At 51.2% G+C, this 20,928-nt stretch overlaps 1 protein-coding gene across 2 annotated transcripts in view; it reads right to left on the bottom strand.

The window, feature by feature from the left end:
* Positions 1-363: 363 nt before the first annotated feature.
* TOX2 (TOX high mobility group box family member 2) overlaps positions 364-20,928 on the bottom strand; it is a 128,292-nt gene continuing 107,727 nt past the window's right edge. Inside the window, exons 4-9 of one of the 2 annotated variants that reach the window (XM_026503538.4) lie at positions 8,196-8,435; positions 5,666-5,893; positions 5,153-5,233; positions 4,106-4,501; positions 3,281-3,411; positions 364-1,014 (exon numbers count right to left, since the gene is read on the bottom strand). In XM_026503538.4, coding sequence (XP_026359323.3) covers positions 978-1,014; positions 3,281-3,411; positions 4,106-4,501; positions 5,153-5,233; positions 5,666-5,893; positions 8,196-8,435 — 1,113 coding nt within the window. In that variant the 3' untranslated portion in view covers positions 364-977. Of the gene's footprint in view, positions 1,015-2,953; positions 3,412-4,105; positions 4,502-5,152; positions 5,234-5,665; positions 5,894-8,195; positions 8,436-20,928 lie in introns of those variants that run through there. The other variant, XM_057312513.1, reaches the window with a different exon arrangement.

Below are 20,928 nucleotides of genomic sequence, written 5' to 3' on the forward strand. Positions count from 1 at the left end.
CGCACGAAGAGACAGACGGATTGTCAACTTTTCAGAAGTTTTATTATAAAGAAACTGAGAGAAGCACTGGGCACCGGGACGGACACTTGCCAGGGCCAGGAAACAGCCGCAAACAACTTTAAGAACCAAAACCCAAACCAAACCCGAAAATCACACACGTTATGATAAACTGCATTTCTGTTCTCAACTTTGCTTCATAAATAGACAAAAGTTGTTGCTGGCAATTTTAAATAGATGGAAACAGGGTTAAAAAAAAAAAAAGCGCAACGTCTCCAAGCGTGGCTCTGAGTGGCCCAGCTCTCGCTGTGACGGGGGGGGGGGGGGGGGGGGGGGGGGGAGGGGGGGAGACGGATAGGCAGCTGCTTTTGTGCACGTCTCCCTCCAGAGAAAATTTAAAAAGAAATAGGTGCTAAGGGGTCATATAAAATGCTTTTCACCTTAAAGGAAACTACTCCCCTCCCCCACAGAATCATCCCGTCGATGTCTGCAGCACGTTCTAACACACGTAGTCAACTACTTACACGGAGCCAACGGTTGAGAGGTTTGGTGATCTTTGTTCACACTGTAAAACCGCATTTGCACGTCCTCGGCCGGGCGGCCCGGGCCCATGCGTCTGGGGGTGGGATTCGGTTGGAAGGCGGCCCTTCCGGGGGCAGCCCCCGGGAGCTTGGGCTGGGGCCGGACGTCCAGACACAGAGTACGGTGTGCAGGGCGAGGAGCGGGGTCCACAGTAGCCCTGGAGTAGGCAGGTGGGGGGCAGAAGGTTCCCGCAGGTGCTGTGGGCGGGCGGCGGGCGGCGCCTCTGCAGGGTCTGGTGGGAGGTCGAGGAAGAGACTTGGCCCTGGGGCGTCGTCGCTGTGTCACTGCTCTCTTCCCGGTCATCCTGCTTCCTGCCCAGGCTTCCCTTCTGCTGTGGGCCCTTCAGGCTCTGAGCAGTGCCCCTCCAGCAAGCCTCAGGGAGGAGAGGGGAGGCGGGATTAGGTGAGGTAGAGCGATTTATCCCTGGGGAGCAGGCTGGAGAGAGAGGAGGGGCTGTCAGAGCCGTGGGACCCCAGCCGGACCTAGGGGGCGCCAGGCCATCTGCTCGCTAGCCGTCACCCCCACCCTGGACGGGCGCTGCCCCTCTGAGAACGAGTGGAGCACGCGCAGGTCCCTCCCCGACAGATGGGCCACCAGCTGAACCAGACTCCCCTCCTGGAACCCCGGCTGGGGACCACTGGGTCCTCCGGGCTGGGAGAAGGTGGCCGTAGCACCTCTGTCCTTCAGAGAAGCCGGTCCCAACACCACCATGGCTCTCGGGTCCTTCTTAGTCATTAGAATCAGAGGAGGGCAGGTGCCTCTTGTGTTTTAAAATAGGAGGCTCGCTCATCAAGAGCCTGGGGGACCTTGAGGGCATCATGCCAAGTGAAATAAGTCCAAGGAAGAGGAGTCTGAGTATTGGATGATCTCACTTCCATGCGGAATCTAAACAAATCCCAGACCAAGCTCACAGGTGGAACAGAATGGGGGCCGCTGGGGGTGGGGGTAGGTAAAACGGGTGTAGGGTCAAAGAGCATAAACTTCCAGTTGTAGGATGAATAAAACTTGGGGATGCCATGTACAGCGTGGGGAGCACAGTTAATAATACTGTATTTTGTAAGTTTCTGTATTTGAAAGTGCTAAGAGAGTAGATCTTAAAAGTTCTCACAGGACAAGAAAACCATTTGTAAGTGAGTGGCCACGGATGGTGGCTAGACTCATGGTGGTGGTCAGTCCCCAGCACACACCAGCCTCCTGCGGAGCGGTATGTCGTATGCTTGCAACTAATATGCCACTTCTCCCTCCGTTTAAAAAAATTAAGTAAAGTAGGGCACTGCTGTGGTCTGCCCTCCATGTTGGCGGGAAGCTTGGACACGTTCCATAATGTCCATTAAAGAGTCCCCCACCCCCACACTCTGACTTCGGGAAGGGAGCCTGCAGCAGGAGTGGGGAGGTGGGAGGGTCTGCACCTGCCGGGGGTGGGGAAGGAGATTCCGGCTGAGCTGAGCTGCCCGCCCAGGTAGACTCTGTCACCGGGCCCCGGGCCATCAGCCGTGGAGCACATGCCATGTCTACTGGCTCACTGGAGGGCTTGGCTCGGTGAGGAGCAGAAAGGCCAACAGCCGGGGCTAGGAGCAGCTGGAGCATGGTGCAGAGACGGCCGCCTGTCCCCCACACATCACTCTCCAGGGTGTGGAGCCGCTGCTGGGACCACAGACCGCAGGGGTGGCCATGGGATTGGTTCTTGCCAGGGGGATGGGAGTCAGGGTTGGCGGGTAAAGAATTGGGTGCCCTCTCCACCCCATTTTCCTCTTCTGCTGGCTGACATGAGAGGTCACTGTCTCTTGGAGCAGGAAGACCTTCGAGAGGAAGGGCAGCAGGCATGGCGCTGAAGGGCTAAGAGGCTAAGAGTGCAGGATGGGGGAGGGGGGTCCGGAGATTGAGGTCCACGTAAGGGCCAGGGAGAGGCCAAGTGGCCTGGGGGGTGGCGTGCTAGAGGGGGTGCTGGGCTGTAGCAGTGGGGGTCCCAGTAAGGTGTGTGACTCCTGGTGTTGGCTCGTTCGCCCTTCTCCTAGGGTGCAGTGGACGCCGGGGGTGACTCCCGCAGATCCCCTTTCCTGTCCTGCCAGCTGCCTCTGTTCCAGAGAGCTGCCCTCGGTGGGACGAGAGCTGCCTCGTCTAGCGGCTACAGTCCCCGGGGCAGCCCACAGCCCGTGGCTGACTGACACGGGGACAAAAAGCCCTAACCTCAAGGTGGGACCCAGTCCGTGGTGCCCTTTGTGCACCGGAGCTCCTGGTGCAATCAGACCAAAGCGAGTCTCTGGCTGAGAGCGCACTCTCGCTGCCTCCTCCCCTGGCCCTGGCCCGCCACCCTGCCTCCCTTTCTCCCCGCAAGCCCTCCCTCAACATCATCAAGGGCGCCCAAACCCTGCTGCCCAGGCTCTGGTTCTAGGGAGCCTGACCGAAGGCGGATGACCCATCCATGAGTGTCACAAGGCAGCGCTTGTGAGAAAGCCAGGATGGCAGGAGAGACAGCCAGACTGAAGCGGGGCCCTTCCCCAAGCGGAACCTTGGCCTCAGACCTGCTGAGTCCTCCTGGGGTCTCGCCTTGTTCTGCGTCTTCTCATGAAGATGGCAGGCAGCCAGCAGCCATGAGGCACGGTCACCGGGCCACCGTGACCCGCGGGGCCTCGCCTCTCCCCATCCCTGGGCGGCCCGTGCCCCCTCTTCAGCAGCAGTGGACGCCGCGGGGAGGACCCACCTGCACGTGCTGACGCCACACTCCGCACTGGGGTAACTGCTGTCCCAGTCTCCGCCGCTGCTCGGGGGGTTGGACGGGCCAGGTGAACGCGGTCCCGAACCGCCGGGGAACTCGGAGATGTGAGGGAAGTCCTGCCAAGGGGTAAGGAGGCGGGTGAGCAAGGGAGAGATGGGGGGTGCACGGCGCAGACAGCAAGTGGGGGCGGGAACTCTACGCACCCGCGGGAGTTCACGGACACACTTCCTCTGGCTTCTACAAAGCCTCCCCTCTGCCTCTCTCTCCTCCTGGAACGCTTCTTCCTTCTCCCTAGCAGAGCACCTTTTGGAAAACTGAACCCTTCTAGCTGCATCTGGGGGGTGAAGGGCTCTGCTTTCAAGGGCCTTTCCTTTTCCAGCCTCAGTTTCCCAGTCTGTAAAATGGAGTGCTGAGCCACGCGAGTCTTGTAACAGCGTCTGTGGAACAGTCAGTGGGGTCAGGCCTCCAAGGCTCTGGGGAGAGCCAGGGCTTGGGGCTGATCTGGCAGAAGCTGCATGGCCTCAGCCCCGTGGGCCAGAGAGCAGAACTGGACAGGGGATAAGAGGAGGAGGGCCTGGGAGAGCCTAAGACTCTGAAGACTCTGTCTGGGAACTTGTCAACTGTTCACTGCAGCCAGTACATCTCAGGCTAGACCCATTTCCCGGATGTGGTGACCGAGGCTCAGAGAGGTAGGGTGCCGAGGCCGAGGTGACGCTGCTGGTGAGGGCCGGGGCCGGTATCTGAAATCCCGGGCTCCCTGCCTTCCCCAAGAGAGTCCTGAAGAGCATGTCCCCACTGCGCCCTGCTTACCTGTGGCCCTGGAGGTGAGGGGCTCATAGCCAGCTGCACCTGCAGTGCCATGGGAGTGGGCAGGACCGGAGCCTGGGGGGCTGGAGACATGCTAACAGGCGGACTGAGGAGGGCGCCCTGGGCGTGGGGTGGCAGTGGCAGCTGCTGGTGCAGTGGGGGGCTGAGCGGGAAGGAGGGTGGCGGCGGCGGGGACGCGCTGAGGCCTGGCAGCAGGGACTTGGAGCCCAGCGTCCGGGCCAGGCTGGCGGGAGAGGCCCCGCTGCGGAAGGCCTGCAGGTCCGACGGCGTCAGGAAGGAGGCCAGGCCCGGCACGGCATACATGGGCTGCTTGGGTGGCAGCATTTTGGCTGGCGGGTTGGCCTGAGTGCCCTTGGTCTCACTCTGCTCCGGGGAGCCCTGCAAGGAGACAGACACCGGGCACTCTGGAGAAGACGGATAAGCCGGAACGTGGGCCGTGATTCCAGCTGGGTCTGCAACCCGCTGACAGGGTCCCTAGCTGGCTCGCTGGCCCCTTGGCGGGGAGCTACGGGCTAAGCAGAGGTAATCCCAGGTCCTCAGTGCACTTGGCTCTGACCATCCAACCACCTCCTGCATTAATTCCTGGGGTTCCCCCGCCCGTGAGGAAGCCCGGGCTCCTCAGTCTGGCCCATGAGGTCGGCCTCATCCAGCTGGGCCATCCTCTATGCGCCTCTCCGGCCTCTACGCCTTTGTACGTGCTGCTCCCTCAACTTGGACCGCCCTCCCTGCTTGGTCCTTTGTGGCCTGACCCACATGCCGTGTGCTCTGTGACAGCTTCCAGACAATGCCCCTAGGCTCATCATTTCAAGCAAGCTGCTTAACCCCACTGAATGCTGGGTTCTTGTTGGAAGAATTAAATGAAACGAAATGCACGTAAAGTGCCCGGCATGAGCGTGGCACACAGCAGGTGTATGGGACAAGTGACCCCACTGCGCTTATCCGTCCTTTCCAGGAACTACGGTGTTGACCATTCCTGTGGGCCTCGGTGCCCCGCTTATCAGGGGCTGGGCCGATGGCCCAGGGTGTTACCTTGGAGACAAGGCTAGCCCTGTAGGCCGCCAGAGCCTTCAGATATTCCTTCTTTGCCGCTTCGGTCTTTCTCTTGTAGGCCTGAAAAATCCAAGACATGGGCAACATTGGGGAGAGGTCAGGTGATCAGCCGGAGGTCCCGCAATCGGTAGCTGGCATTTGCCTCTGAGCTGGTTTTCTGCTCCCTGTTCCCCCTGGACGCCCTTGAGAGGGGCCGGGTGCGCACGCTCAGTGGGAGAGGAAGCTCTGGCCTGGACTCCAGGCTGGCACGGTTGGAGGGACAAGACAGACTTACAGAAGAGGAAGCAGGAATCAGAACAGTTATGTCCCTAGTGAACGCAGCTGGCAAACAGCAGACTGGGAAGGGCTCTAGCCTCCCAGCTTACAGATGGGCAAACTGAGTCTAGGAGAGACCTCTGCAGGAGGCTTTTCCTGATTTCAGACATTCCAAGTCTGTCACTGGCTCCAGGACCTCAAAGCCCCAGGGCAGGGCCCTGAAAGGGACAGACTCACCTGCTTCTGCTCCTCCCCCAAGCTGTCCCACATGGAGGCCACGATTTTGGACACGTCCCCGAAGGTGGCACTGGGGTTCTGTCCCTTGATGGCAGCCTGAGTGTCTCTGAAGAAGAGCGCATAGGCGGACACAGGCTTCTGTGGCTCGTTGGGGTCCTTCTTCTTCTTCTTCTTTGGGTTCTTGGTCTTTTTTCCTGGGTCAGTTGAAGGTCTCTTCTCTCCCGACATCTGCACAGGTGAGAGGAGTCAGAAAAGCAGAGACGCCAAGGGCCTCCCACCACAGGGTCCGCACCCCAGCCTGAGGTGGAAGGGACCTTCCTCAGCAGCCCCAGCACCTGCCAGTCCGTCTCTGCGCACGTGAAGCCAATGGTGGGCTGGCCACCAGCTGGGCTCCAGCTTGGCAGCGTGGGCCACACTGTCACGCTCACTGCTCCCTGGGTGAGGAATGCAAAGGACACGCGCGCGCGCACACACACCCACACCCGTCCAGGGTAGGAGCTAGGAACCCTGGGGTGTTGGTTTAACTCATGAATGAAAATCAGCCTGGTGGCAAAGCTGATTCAAAGAAATACGAGAGAAACTGCCCTACAGAGTGATGAAACGATCACGTTTAGGGCTTTTAATCTTTCCTCCCGGGCAGAAGTCGTTTGCATCTCTACAGGGAAAAATTAATTTGCCTTATAATCAATCACACAAAAATTGTTTACCTCTCTGCCACTTCTTTCCCAAGGTAACATCTACCTTTGCAGAGCATAAAATCCCCTAACGGATCATGAGTAATGCCTCACAACAACGGTATGTTCTCCTAGAGAATCTGGGGTTCCCGCATAGCCTGTAGACAGTGTGTGGTACGCCACGGAAAGTGTGCACAGCCCTGTGCTGGGCCCTATTTCCAAGTTTTGACTACATCAATTTTTCTTAACCGTTCTCCCTTCTTGTGATCACAAATAATCCCCAAAGTTGATCCTTAACCACAAAAGATCGGTGTCTTCCACCAATTTTCAGGTGTGTGACTTGGGGCAGGGGGCTTAGTGCCCGGGGCCCCGTGAAATGGCTGGACGGGAAAGAGGTTATGTGACCCGGTGGGTGCGGCCTCGCTCTGGACGCCGGCCTCGGAAGCAGGACCGCAATCCTGTGAGCGTGCAGCTCGGGGTTTGCGGGATGGGAACCGTGTAGGGATGCTTGCCAGACTCCGTGGGTCACCGGTAGGACCCTCAGGCCACACAGGGACCAGGAACTTTGGTCAAAGGCCCTGGACCCTGCAGTGAAGACTGTCAGTCTCTGCGCCAAGTGGATGAAGGTGACACCAGGAAAGGACAGGAAGCAGCGGGCCGCTGGGCCAGGTTCGGGCCTCCGTGTAGCCATGCTGCATCTGTCCTCTCTGCAGCCAGACTGACATAAGCTCTCTGGGGCCTTGGTTTTCCCATCTGTCAATCGGAGAGGACAGGTCTCGACCACACAGGGCCGTCATGAGGATCCCACGGGTTAATGCTCGTTATGTGCTTAGAACAGTATTCAGCCCCAACAGCGTCCGTTAAATAAAAAATAAAATAAAAACGGCTCCTGCCTGGCCTACTGTGGAGACCAAGTTATCCTAGGGATGAAGCTGGGCGGGATCCAGGGGCACCCACCCAGCCCAGGCAGTCAGGGTCCCTGCCAGGTGGCGCGGGCGCCATGGTCACTGCCCCAGGTGTCTGCAGGGCCACCGTGTGGAAAGGGGTGAGAGCCCTTAGAAAGAAGAAAGGGAGGAGGGCGTTGGGGGATCAAATTTAGATTCTGCCACAGGCTCACTGGGACAGTGCCAGTGAGCGCTGCCATCCCTGGCCTCCCCGGCCTCTGTTTTCCGCCCCGGTAGGACAGGATGCCTTCCAAGAGCCAGTGAGATTTGTCGGTGCAAGGAAGGACAAGCCTGGACAACTGGTGACCCCTCACCCCTGACGTGTTCTTCAGAGGCAGGATCACCCATGACTCCAGGGATGCTGGCGGGGGGGGGCAAGTCCCCGGGGTGGGGGGTTCAGTTTCCGTGCTGCCCAGATATCCTTTGCTGGGCCCCACGGCTTTGTCAGAATACCTTCTCCTGAAAGGCCCAAGTGGCCATAAGACGTGACCCTGAGGATCTCGCCGATGCCATCGATGTCACTGAAATGACCCCGTGGCCACTGAGGACTAAGACTTCACCACGTTTTCACGGGATTCTCTCATCTGCCCCCTGGCCATTGGTGAGCGTTGTCTCTGCTTCATACACAAGGCCACGGGAGCGGAGGGGCACAGCGTGGCAAGGACGCGCCGCAAATCTAGCAGCTGCGGCCAGAAATCCCCAATTCTGAGCCAGACCATCCCCACTGACCGGGGGCTCCAGCCGGCGGGCCCTGTTCTACCTGCTGATTTCCTTCCTCTGCGTCTGCCAGCAAAGGATATGGTGCTACTCCTCCGGTCTGGTCTCAAGGCGGGTGATGCCCATTTCCACGCAGGGCCCACCCACCTGCTGACGGGAGGGCATCTTACGGCCCTGTGTGGCCACCCTACCTACCTTGAAATGCGCTTCTGATTCCTCCTCCTGGGTTGAACTGGAGGGGGAGGGCGTGGCTGACTTGCTCCCCGGGGGTGACGGGGAGCTGTGGGCGATGCTGCTCCGGATGCCCATCTGAGAGATGAGCTGGGACTGGCTGAGGGCACTCATGTGGCTGGCCAGCATCGCCGGGCGGCCCAGCAGGGGCCCCGGCCGGCCCGAGTCGTAGGCAGCGACCTCCGAGTGGACCATCTCCTGGATCTAAGAGAGGAGAACAGGGCACGGCGAGTCAGAGAGGACCTGCCCGCCACCATCGCGTCTGCATGGCGGGGCTCAGACGAGGTGCAGGCGGATGAGAAGGGTGGCCAGCTCCACTGTGAGCTGCGCTTCCCCAGGCCCGGGTGAGTGTGGCCCTTCTACTCCGACCCCTGCGAGATTCCGGGCACCTGGGCGCGGCCTCCTTGACTGCTTGCCTTCTGTTGAGATTCACCCTGGACAGACGGTCAGCGGTGCAGCCCTTGCTAGAGAGCTCAGGCCAGCAGCGAATTGATCATTCAATGACATCGAATCTTCCCTCCTGGGACACGGTGTGTCTCTTCATTTATTCACTGTGGGGTCCGGCAGCAAAGAACACAGAGGCTTGAAGCCGACTGCGTTTTGAAGCCTGTTTCGGCCACTTATAAGCTGGGTGACTCTGGCTAAGTTACCTAACCTCTCTGTGCCCCAGTGTCTTCCTCCGAAAAATGCGGATAATAATTAAACCTACCTTCAAGGGTTGGTTAGGACGAAACGTGCCTGGCACCTAGTAAGCCATATATTGTGTGACGGTTTGTTAAATACGTACAATAAGTAAATCCCTTAATAAAGCTATGTACTTCTCTTCCTCTAAGTCAGTAATTTTCTTATTAAATCTTCCCTATGATATTTCTAACTGGTTATTTTGGGAATATAAGAAAGCTACTGATTTTTCCTACAGGCAGTGCCCGCACTAAACACGTATGTGGGACAGTGTGTCCTTTTCACCTAAGTATCTTAAATACACACACACACACTGTGGAGCGAGGCATACCAATCTGCACACTCTTATGATTATTTTTATTGCTTTTGCATCTGTGTTCATTTTCCCTTTGTTAATGCTAACACCGAGAAGCTGTTTTCCTCATGAGGCAAGCTCATGGATTTTCCCATTTCATTATGTGGGAGGTTTGAGCCTCCTCAAAAGAAGCAAATTTCAAATTCGTTTATCACTTCTCTGTCTTCTAATTCCTTAATATCTATTCATCTGTATCTTTATTAATTACATCTTCTGATTCTAGAAGATGCGTGACTGTTGTTTCCACCACCACCCCCATTTTGGTCACATTTCCAATTCATCATTTCCATTCTCAATGTTTAGAAATACGTGTAATGCCATGAAGTTGCCTCTGGGCATGCCTTTGACATTTCTCACAGACTTCACCATGTAAGATTTTCGTTCATGTTCTTTTCTGTGCGTCTATTTCAGTTTTTATTTTCTTTCATCCAAGAGTTGTTTAAAAAACGTTTTGGAAAAAGAAAGTTTTGAAATTTCTAGGAGGTTCGTGGTTTTGTTTGTTTCTTTTCCCTTTGCTACTAATTTCTAGTAACAAGTGATCAAAGGACAGTCTGTACTACTTGCACTTGTGAGACTTTGGTACGGTTTCTTTGGGATCGAGGTAGGTTTATCCTTCGGCTTTGTGCCACAGCCCTCAGGAACAGCGCGAGCTTTCGAGCTTGTGTGCAGACTAACCTGTTCCATTAGTGGCCACGTGGGATGAGTTTGATTCCTTCCTCACTTTTTTTTTTTTTTAAGATTTTATTTATTTATTCGACAGAGACAGAGACAGTCAGCGAGAGAGGGAACACAAGCAGGGGGAGTGGGAGAGGAAGAAGCAGGCTCATAGCGGAGGAGCCTGATGTGGGGCTCGATCCCAGAACGCCGGGATCACGCCCTGAGCCGAAGGCAGACGCTTAACCGCTGTGCCACCCAGGCGCCCCCCTTCCTCACCTTTTTTAGCACGTCTAAGTTGCCTGCAACTTTTCTGCCTCCATCACAATCTTCCTGCAACACTCAAAGTGCTTTGTTTGGGGAATTTGATGTTGGTTTTTATTGCAAAAAGAAAACTGCCAGTTACGTCTTCATTATGGGTTGAATGTTAATATTATTATAAAGAGTCTCCCTTTTTGCCTTTAATTCAGTGGAGTCTCATCTGAACATCGCCACCCTTGCGTGGATATGTATTTGTTTGAATTTGTCTGGTGTGTCCTCAGTTCTGAGGAACTTTCTCTTTTAGGTTTCTTTTCGCTTCCATTTTTTTGGGGGGGTTATCTTTTGCAAATGCTGGCATTTGTGCTATGTGCTTTTTGAAAGACTGATTTTCATAATATTTTCCACGGCTATTTTGGTTCCCATACTTTCTTGAGTTACATATATAAGTTAGTTACATAAATATATACTTCTTAAACTGTCTACTTCATCTAGATTTTAGCACTAATAGTATATCCCTAGGACAATATTACCATATTTTTAACTTGCTTCTATGCTTTTTGTAGTTAAATTTCCAAGTGCAATATCGTGAATGCATGTTGCTTTTTAAAACTTTACTTCTCAAAGGTTTATATGTTTTAACTATCTACCCAAAGAACCAGTTCTTATATTTAAAAAAATCAATTTGATAAGTTTTGTGATAATTAAATTTCGCTTTTCTATGAATGTTGACCTCAGTAATCACCGGTGGCTTTTTATGTAGCTTTCAAATTAAATAATTTATTTATACTTTCACATTTTCTTTTCTAATAATATTAGTATCTAGGGCAGAGGTTCAAACAGGGACCATTTGCTGAGAAACCTGGCAATGTCTAGAGACGTTTCCGGCTTTCACAACTGGTGTGTGTGTGGAGGTGGTGTTACAAGCATCTAGTGGACAGAGCTCAGGGGTGCTGCTGAATGTCCTACAATGTGTAGAATGCCTGCTACACACACCCCATTTACACAACAAGGTATTATGCATCCCAAAATGTCAATTGTGCTGAAGTTGAGAACCCCTGCTCCAAACTATGATTTTCCCCCCAATGAGGACCATTTTAACTGCATCATATAAATATTTTAAAAAATATTCTACCATTGAAGATTTTATTTTTTTACCTGAAATTATTTGGAGGAGAGCCTTTATTTAATGTATCCTTTGGTTATTATGGTCAGAAACCATGATTCCTAGAATTTTATCTTTTTGGTATTGGGGTTTTCATTATGGCTCAGGGTACGATCATCTTTTGTAAAATGTTCCTGTGCATCTGAAAGTGTATTGATGCTGTAATATACACGTTTCTCTATGGGTCTATTCAGTAAACTGTTTTGACTACTTCAGCTGTGAGATCTCAAGAAAAATGAGTTAAAGCAGCTCCCACTGCTCCCGTGTTCCCCTCAGTTTCTTTATAGAATTTAAACAGGTTTCTTCCTATATATTGATGTGACGTTTCATTCCTAGAAATGTTCCAGAATGCTATATTTTCATGATGGCTTCTCCTTCTTATTAAAAAAAAAAAAACTTCTTCACCTCAATTAATGCTTTCATCTTAGATCTGACTTCACCTGTGATCCGTTTCTCTCTCTGTTTTTCCGTTTTCCTATTGTTCTTCGCCACTTTAAGTGTTCATCTCGTAAGTAGCGTATGGGTAGATTTTGGTTCTGAGCTCTTACTTTTCATGAAATATGTATTTTATTATTATAGTAATCATAAAGAAACCCAAGAAACAGACTTCAAGTGCACTGCTTCAAAGAGTAAAAGATTTTACAAACAATTCGATTAAAAAATGGACAAAGAACTTGAATAATATTTTGAAGCCATACAAGTGGCCAACAGGTTCAGGAAAAGGTGCTCAACAGCACTCAGCATCAGGGAAATGCAAATCAAAACCACAACGCGATACCATCTCTCATCTGTTTGAATGGCTATTATCAAAAAGATAAGAGATGCTGGGCGTGGAGACTACTTAAAAAAAAAAAAAAGTTAAGAGATCCAAGCGTTGGCAAGGCTGTGAAAAAGGGGGACCTTGTGTGCTGTTGGTGAGAACGTAAACTGGAGCAGCCACTATGGAAAACAGTCTGGAGGTTCCTGAAGAAATTAAAAACAGAGCTACCGTGGGATCCAGCCATACCACTCCTGGGTATTGATCCAAAAGGAATGAAAGCTCTTCCTTGAAGAGCTATGTGTGTCCCCACATTCACTGCATTATTTACCATAGCCAAGACATGGAAACAACCTCGTGTCTTTGAACTGATGAATGGATAGAGAAAATGGGGTACATGTATACACTGTTATTCGACCATAAAAAAGAAGGAAATTCTGCCTTTTGCACAGTATGGATGGGCCTGGAAGGCATTATCAAATGACATAAGTCAGAGAAAGACAAAGACTGTAGGCTCTCACTCATGTGGGGCCCTAAAAAAGCCAAACTCAAAGAGAGAGACAATGGTGGTTTCCAAGGCCAGGGGCTGGGGAAAATGCTGACGGCAGTCAAAGGGTACAAACTTCTAACTGCAGGATGAGTAAGTCCTGGGGATCTAACGTACAGCGTGGGGATTCTAATGAACAATACCTATTATACCCGTGGAAGCTATTTAGAATGTAGATCTTAAAAATTATCACCGAACACACACACACAGACACAAAGGTAATATGTGAGGGGATGGAGGTGGTAACTAACCTTACTGTAATAATAATTGCACAAAAGATACTCTTGCATCAAATCATCATGTTGTAGACTTTAAAATTACACACGTTAACTATTAGTAATATTTCAATAAAGCTGGAAAAAACTTAACGCTCAAGAAAATAAAGAGTAGAAGGTTTTAAAATCTCTTCTCTAAACATCCCTCTTCCATTTCAACATGTACACACTCTTCCTTCCCTGAATCTTAAACAAGAGTCTGACATTATTTCCTCAAGGGCAAAATGGCCTTGGGGTTCTATGTTTAGGACTTGTGTTTTGCTTTTTTTTCCCTTCCTAGCAGCGTGCTTAGAATTCTTCAACCAGATATTCCTGACTCTGTAATTTAATGTATTGCCAACATGGGGTAATGGCAGACTTTTGAATTTTTGCAGATCTGCAAAGTGTGAAATGTTCTCAAAGTTGTTCTAATTTGCACTGTCCTGATTACTAGAGGCTGAACACCTTTGCGTAAGCTTACTGGCCATTTGGGTTTCTATTTATGCAGCTGTTGAAACGTAAGCTAGTAAGGTAAATGCTTCCAGAAGCAATCCTTCCGGAATAATACCCAGGTACACCGGAGATGTGCGGTCCTGTAACCCAGCAATTCTTCTCCAAGATATTTATTATAAAGAACTTCACCAGATGCACAAGAAGACATATATACTGCAGGATAAATTTTAAAGACATTAGAATGAGCGTACGACTGTCCTTTCGATGGAATGCTGAGCATCAGACCGTGGACTTCTGGGGTTATCTGTTTCTATAGGAATGTGTGCCCATGGGGCGCCTGGGTGGCTCAGTCGTTAAGCGTCTGCCTTTGGCTCAGGGCGTGATCCCAGGGTCCTGGGATGGAGCCCTGCACCAGGCTCCTCTGCTGGGAGCCTGCTTCTTCCTCTCCCACTCCCCCTGCTTGTGTTCCCTCTCTCGCTGGCTGTCTCTCTCTCTGTCAAATAAATAAAATCTTAAAAAAAAAAAAGGAACGTGTGCTCTTGTCTTTGACTAGGCTATTGTAAAACTTCGTAAGCTGTAGAAAACTGAAATTAGTACATCTTGTTTTTTATCATTAAATTTTTTTCATTGTAGGGGCACTGGAGTGGCTCAGTCGGTTAAGTGTCTGACTCTTGATTTCGGCTCAGGTCTCAATCTCAGGGTCATGAGTTCAGGCCCCGTGTCGGACTCTACACTGGGTGTGGAGCCTACTTTAAAAAAATGTTTTTTCATTGTGGTAACAACATAAAATTTACCATCTTAACCACTTCTTTAAAGATTTATTTATTTGAGAGAGAGCGCACGTGTGCGTGCACAAGTGGGGGGAGGGGCAGAGGGAGAGAATTCTCAGACTCCCCCAATCGATGATCGGGGAGCAGGAAGGGAAGGCGATCCCACAACCCATGAGATCAGGACCTGAGCCAAAACCAAGAGTCGAATGCTTAATCGACTGAGCCACCCAGGCGCCCCCAACCTTCACCATTTGGAAGTGTACCGCTGACACTCACATTGCTGTGCAACCATCACCACCATCCATCTCCAGAGCTCTTTCTGTCTTGCAAAACTGAAGGTCGACCCATTAAACAGTAACTTCCTATTCTTCTCTCTCTGCGGCCCCAGGCAACCACCATATCACTACTGTGAAATCGGGCCACTGGTCTATGAATCGGACTCCCCTAGGTGCTTCCGGTAGGTGGAATCCTACAGCATCTGTTCTTTCGTGACCGGCTGATTTCACTAAGCATAATGTCCTCCACGTTCACCCATGTTGTAGCTACACCAGACTGTCTTTCCTTCAAAGGCTGAACAAAATTCCATTGTCTGTGTACACGGCGTTCTGTTGGTCCATTCCTCTATTGATGGGCACTTGGGTTACTTCCACCATTTGGCTGTTGTGAATAAAGCTGCTACCTCTTCAAGTCCCTGCTTTCAGTTCTTTGGGGTATACACTCGGAAACAGAATTGCTGGGTCATACAGTAATTCTATTTGTAATTTTTGAGGCACTGCCATATTGTTTTCTATAGTGGCTGCGTTTTACGTTCCCACCCATAGTGCACAAGGGTTCCAATTTCTCCACATCCTGGCCAACACTTATTAATTTTTTTTATAGTAGCCATCCTACTAAGATGGAATGCAATGGATTCTTGTCCATAAAAATGCAAATAAAATGTTGTCTGGTAGAGGTACAACTGATCCCACCTTGTGGAAAAGAAGATTCCAAACATTATATTTCTGGCTCTATAGATATCAACCAGTTTTGTATTTATTAGAAAATTTATGGCAACATTCTTGGTTGCTGATATCTATGTGTATTCATCAGATTCTCCTTTGAGCCAATTGTAATATATTATTGGAATGAGTTAAATAAATGGACACATCTTCATTTTATAGTTGCACCAGAGTCATGATGTTACCTTTCAAAAGATATACATTTGATAACAAAGATGATCATTACAGTATTTTCCAAATTCCAGAAAAACTGGAAATCATGTCAGTGTTTACCAGTTAGCGAAACGGTGAAATCTGTGATCTGTTCACACAATGGAATTCTGCGCAGAGTTAAAGGGGAACGACCTCCAGCCACACCTGCCAACGTGGAGAGACTCGGAAATGGTAATGAGCAAAAAGAGCTTCAGAAGGATACATGCAGTATATCACCTTTATGTACGTGTTTAAAACATAAACTATTACTATAAAGTGTTTAAGGATGTACAAAAATGTAGTAAAAGCATTTAAAAAAAACCCTCAGGAATAGAAAGACAGATACAAAGCCACTGAATTTGTATCTGTAATATTTTAATTTTTTAAAAACAGATCCAAAGCAAATAATAATTAATAACAAGAAGCCAGGCTCTTCAAAGCATCAGGTCGAGGCAGACTGTGCCGGGCTTGGGGACGTCCGGGAAGGCGGCTGGCATGCGCACCACCCAGCTGGCTATATAATGCATCCTGAAATAAGGGGTGATCGCCCCCCCCCGAGCGCCAGCTTGGGCCCCGAGGCCTCTGCTCCCTTGCCCAGCTGCCTCTCACTGGACGCCCCCAAGCACGTTGACGGGGTGAAAACCGAACTCCATTCTCCTTCGTCTGTTTCTCCAGAACACTAAATGGGCCTGTCAGCCTCGCAGTGGCCCGAGTCCCACCCCGGGGCACCAACCTTGATTTCTCCGTGTTCCCTGCACCTTCTCCCCCACCCAGACACACCTCTGCTGCCTGTGCCTCTACAGCGAACCCTAAGTCCCTCACACCCCTCTCCCTCCCGAACACTGTCAGCTCTCTGTTCCTGCTTCGTCGTCTGTTCTTGCCGGCTTCCGCCGGCCTGTTTCCCATGCCCTCGCAGGAAGGATCTCTAAAACACACGGAGGAGATCAGGCTACTCCCCTCCTGAAAATTCTTGGCATCCGGATCCTCTTAGAACACCACCCACTCCCCCTTCCACCGTCTTCGAGGCCGCGCATTACGGAGCCCTGTCGGACGCTCCAGCCTGTCGTGCTGACTGTCCCCGCCACCTGCTGCTTCTCTCGCTTGCCCCGGCCTCCTTCTCTCAGATCTTCAAGGGCAGGAGGCCTTGCCCAGGCTCAGCTTTCTGTGCCCAAGCGTTCCTCCCCTCGGTCTCTGCGTGTGGTTTCTCGTCTTTCAGATCTTAACTTGAATGTCACCTGCTCAGAGAAGCCTTCCCTGACCACTTTGTCTAAAATCCTCACCCACAACCGTTATTTTGCATCATCGTACTGCCTGTTTCCTTCATAATGGTTATTTCACACTCTATTTTGTTGCTTATTTGTCTATTGTCTCCTGAGAGCATCCTCCACCGAGGGCAGAACGGAAGTCGAGGGCCCAGAAGTGTGCCCCTTGACCCTGAGCGACAGGAGCATGTGGAAAAGCCTGGGCTCCCTCTCTCCTTAGTGGGGCAACTCTGAGTTGTGTTCCATGCTCTCCTCAGAGGGTCCGCAGTGGGGCTGTGTTCCAGTGGCCACAGGGTCACGACTCACCAGCCCGCCCTTTCCTGGCTTTCTTCCCTTTCAGTATCAGTTCCCTTCCACCTTTGACCCTCCTGGGGTCACCCCCACTCAAAATACTTGCACCCAAACTTGGTGTCAGAGTCTGATTTTAGGGGGATCCCAAATTAAGACACCAGCCCCCTCTCAGGTGCTATGCTGGCCACCGGAGCGACCCCTCTCAAGGAAAACTGGGTCTCCTCCCTGCTCAGAATCTTTCAGAAGCTCCTCCAGGGCCTGCTAGCATTATCCTAGCCAAAGGACAAAGAACTGCACCACCTCTGACTTCCTGACTTTTCCAGATCCTTCCCAGACCTCCCCAGGGACATGCGGGCTTCCCTCTAAATGGAGATGTTTCCCCTGTGGCTCACTGGTTAGACTTGGCTGACCGGAAAGGTCACCTCCTCAGAGAAGCCTTCCCTGACCTCCCTCTCCACCTGCCCCCTCCTCTGGCCACACCCCTTTCCCCAGCTTTCCCAGGGCTCAGCATGGTGGGCATCAAGCATCTGCTTCCGGGCAGAGACGCGGAATGTGCCTCCCCAGCCCCGGGCAGGCGGCCCAGCTCGCAGCTGGCACTTAGGCGATGTCTGGCGACCAAAGGCACCAAGCCTCCTGCTTCTCTCATGGAAACATATGGACACATCAGGAGCCACATCTGCAGCCTCTCAGGGAAGGATGAACAGAGGAAACAGTAAGGAGGCATCGCTGTGAACGTAATTAGATTCGCCTGGCTTAATAGATTCTCGGAGGGGCAGGAACACAGAGGTGTTTTTCACAAATTCCCCATTTGCAGCCTCTGTGGAGAGAAGAGCCCCAGGTGCCAGGGGGGCCCCCCACCCTCAGCGGGGGTGGGGGGGTGGGGGCGGAGAATAAGAAATCACACCTCCTCCTTCCCGCCTTCCGCTGATTCACAGAACTAACACTCCGCCTGTTTCCTCCCAGGCAGGGACGTGGTGTCATTAAACACAGCCTCACACTCTGCCTGGGGAATTGGGACTTTTTTTCTGGAAGCGACAGTGGCTCAGCTCAATTCTGTGCTCTCACTGAAGCCTCTGCCTCAGCTCCACAGGGGCCAGAAACTTCTCCTTAGTTTCTAGTCGGACCCCAAATGAAAATTAACAAGCCACTGACCAGCATTTTACAATCTGTCCCATGGCCCCAGAGTGGCTCTTTCCAATAGATACTAATCTCCCTGTTCTACAGAGGACAGTACCAATTGTGATAATAACAATACTTACTATTTTACTGAGTGGAGCACTCACTATGTGCCAGGCACTATGCCAGGGGCAGCGTGAACAACACAAACACTCTTATCACCCCCGTTTTAAAATAAAGACACTGAAATTCAGAGAGGTTAAGTGACTCTCCCAAGGTCACACAGCTAGGAAGTGGGAAAGTCAGAATTTGGGCTGTCTTCTGAGACAGAGATCTTTTCACAGCAGCCACACAGATCTTAAGGGCTCTAGTATGGGTTCAGGGTAATGAACCTACTCTCACAGGGCAGGTATGAGGATCCAATGAAAAGATAACTTCGTACAGAGCCTGGCACATGGTAGGTGTTCCTTTCCTTCATTTCTTTATGAACTTGTTGAACCAGATCTCAACTGGGCTAAGAAGTGGTCAGAAAAATGGAAGTTTCTAGAATATGAGAGAAACCAGGAAGGTGGCTCCAATGAAAGTAAAAATAGCACAAGGCCTGGCACATGGGTAGTGCTTCACAAATATTTGTTAGTATTTGTTAGTTCAGAAGTTGGCAAACTTCTTCTATAAAGGGCCAGATATGAAATATGCTAGGCTTTGCAGGCCAGATGGCCTCAGCTGCAACTATTCAGTGGCCTCAGCCACTGTAGCACAAAAGCAGCCTTGGACAATATGTAGATGAATGGGCATCGCTGTGTTCCAATAAAACTTTATTTACATAAGCAAGTGGAGGGCCAGAATTGGCCTATGGCCATAGATCGCCAATCTCTGTTTTAGTTGAATGTTAAGTAAACAGAAATAGTGGTAGAAGCACTATCCTTCAGGTGGCAGTTAACATCTGCCAGGCACAGACCTTGTCAGTGTATTTAATTCTCACGCAGTCATGGGAGGAGGGTGTGTTTATCATTAACATCTTACCCTTCGGAAAGCTCAGGCTCAGAAAGGGAAGTAACATGCCCCAGGTCATTTAGTGTAAGTGATAGAGCTGGGATTCAAATCCAGGCCGCCTGGTTGCCACACTCGTGTCCTCAGGGACTACACCTCCAGCCGACTCTCTGGTCCAGCCCCCAACCCAGGAAACAAGCACCTGGCGCGGTCCCTCAGCTAAACCTGCCCTGGCTACCATCTGGGCCCTCGCTCTGACTGCACTGCAGCCTCTCGTTAGAATCAGGAAGGCCTGGGCCGGCCACAGAGACCTGGTAGTCAGCCCCTATCCTGACGCTGACCTTCCATCGCTGTCTTGAGCCTCCTTCTTAGGTCCTCAGCTAGGCCTCTGCCTTGAGCTGCCCTCGTCAGAACCACCTCTGTGGTCATTGGACTTCTCTAGTCCACTAGGGTCCCAAGCCTGCTTCTGTCACTCATTCATTCAATAAACATGCCCTGAGGGCTGCTGTGTCCGGGCCCCTGGGGTAGGTGCAGGAGACAAAGAGCGGACTAAAAGAGCACCCCATCCGGAGCGCACAGTCTGAGGGGGGAGGCCGAGATGCATCCACACAGGGTCTGGCACAGCCGTGGATTGTTGGGAGGAGTGGGAGCCGAGGATAAAGCAGCATCGGACGCCAGCACCGGGGGACCAAGGTGCAGGGACAGGGCCTGCAGGTGCGAAGGGGATGGCCACAGGCTTTGAGCCGAGGAACCTCAGCACCCAGGTCTGCGTACTGCCAGCCGCCAGGGAGTCCTGTGATCCGTGGCAGAACCTGCCTGGAGAAAGTCGTCTGGGGACGCTAACAAGAGTCTCAGGACTCTGAGACGCACAGAAAGCCCGAGCTGTTGCTTCCTATCGCTGTTCTAACAAATTACCTCAAACTTGGTGGCTTAAAAGAACGCAAACTCGGGGCGCCTGGCTGGCTCAGTCATTGGACTGTGTGACTCATGATCTCAGAGTTGCGGGTTCGAGCCCTACAGCGGGTGTACAGACTACTTAAAAATAAAGTCTTAAAAAAAAAAAAAAGAACACAAACTCATCCCCTTATAGTTCCAGAGGCCCGAAGTCCAGAATCAGCCCCATCAGACTAGAGTCAGGGTGTTGGCAGGGGTGGTTTCCTCCGGAGACTCCAGGGGAGAATCTGTCTCTTTGCTTTATTATTATTTTTTTAGGATGGATACTGTCCTTACTCCTTGGCTTGTGGTCCCGCATCGTGTGGCCTTTCCTCCCTCTGCGTCATTGTCACACCACCTAGTCCAGGGGAGACCCTCCTTCCCCAACCCCCTTATAAGGATTCATGATTACAACACTGGGCCCACCCAAATAATCCAGGATCATCTCCCCATGTCAAGAGTTTTAACTTAATCACATCTGCAAAACCCTTCATGCTAAATAAGGTAACATATTCAAAGGCTCTGGGGACTGGAACGTGGCCCTCTCGGGGGCGGGGCATTATTTCATTGACCACACTCAGGAATCAATGATGTGGGAAGTCACACCGAAAGTTCCTCCCCAGCCAACAAAATCAGGTCTCTGAGGTTTCCTTGGGCTTTTAAGAAGTCAAATACTGGAAAATTATTTCCTTTTAGGAAAAAAACAAAACCAAAAAACAAAACAAAAAACATGCCAGCACAAAAGAAAAGAAACGAAAGCCAATAGGAAGCCTTCCCCAGTGCCTGCCTCTCGCCCGGAAGCCTTGTCAGTAAGTATTTCTAATAAACTTTCATGCTTGGTGGGAGATCCCTTGCACGCTGACAAATTTCTCCAGAAATTTGAGATGTCTTGTTCAGAGTAATAGCTATAGTGCACAGGTGCCCAGCTGCTATTGTAAAATCAGTAAGCATTTAATTGAAACAAACGACTATAATAATAGTACATTATCCCTGCAGGCCGAGCGCCATCACAGTTTTAATT

Source organism: Ursus arctos, unplaced genomic scaffold (genome assembly GCF_023065955.2).
Source record: "Ursus arctos isolate Adak ecotype North America unplaced genomic scaffold, UrsArc2.0 scaffold_16, whole genome shotgun sequence".
Lineage (NCBI taxonomy): Eukaryota > Metazoa > Chordata > Mammalia > Carnivora > Ursidae > Ursus > Ursus arctos.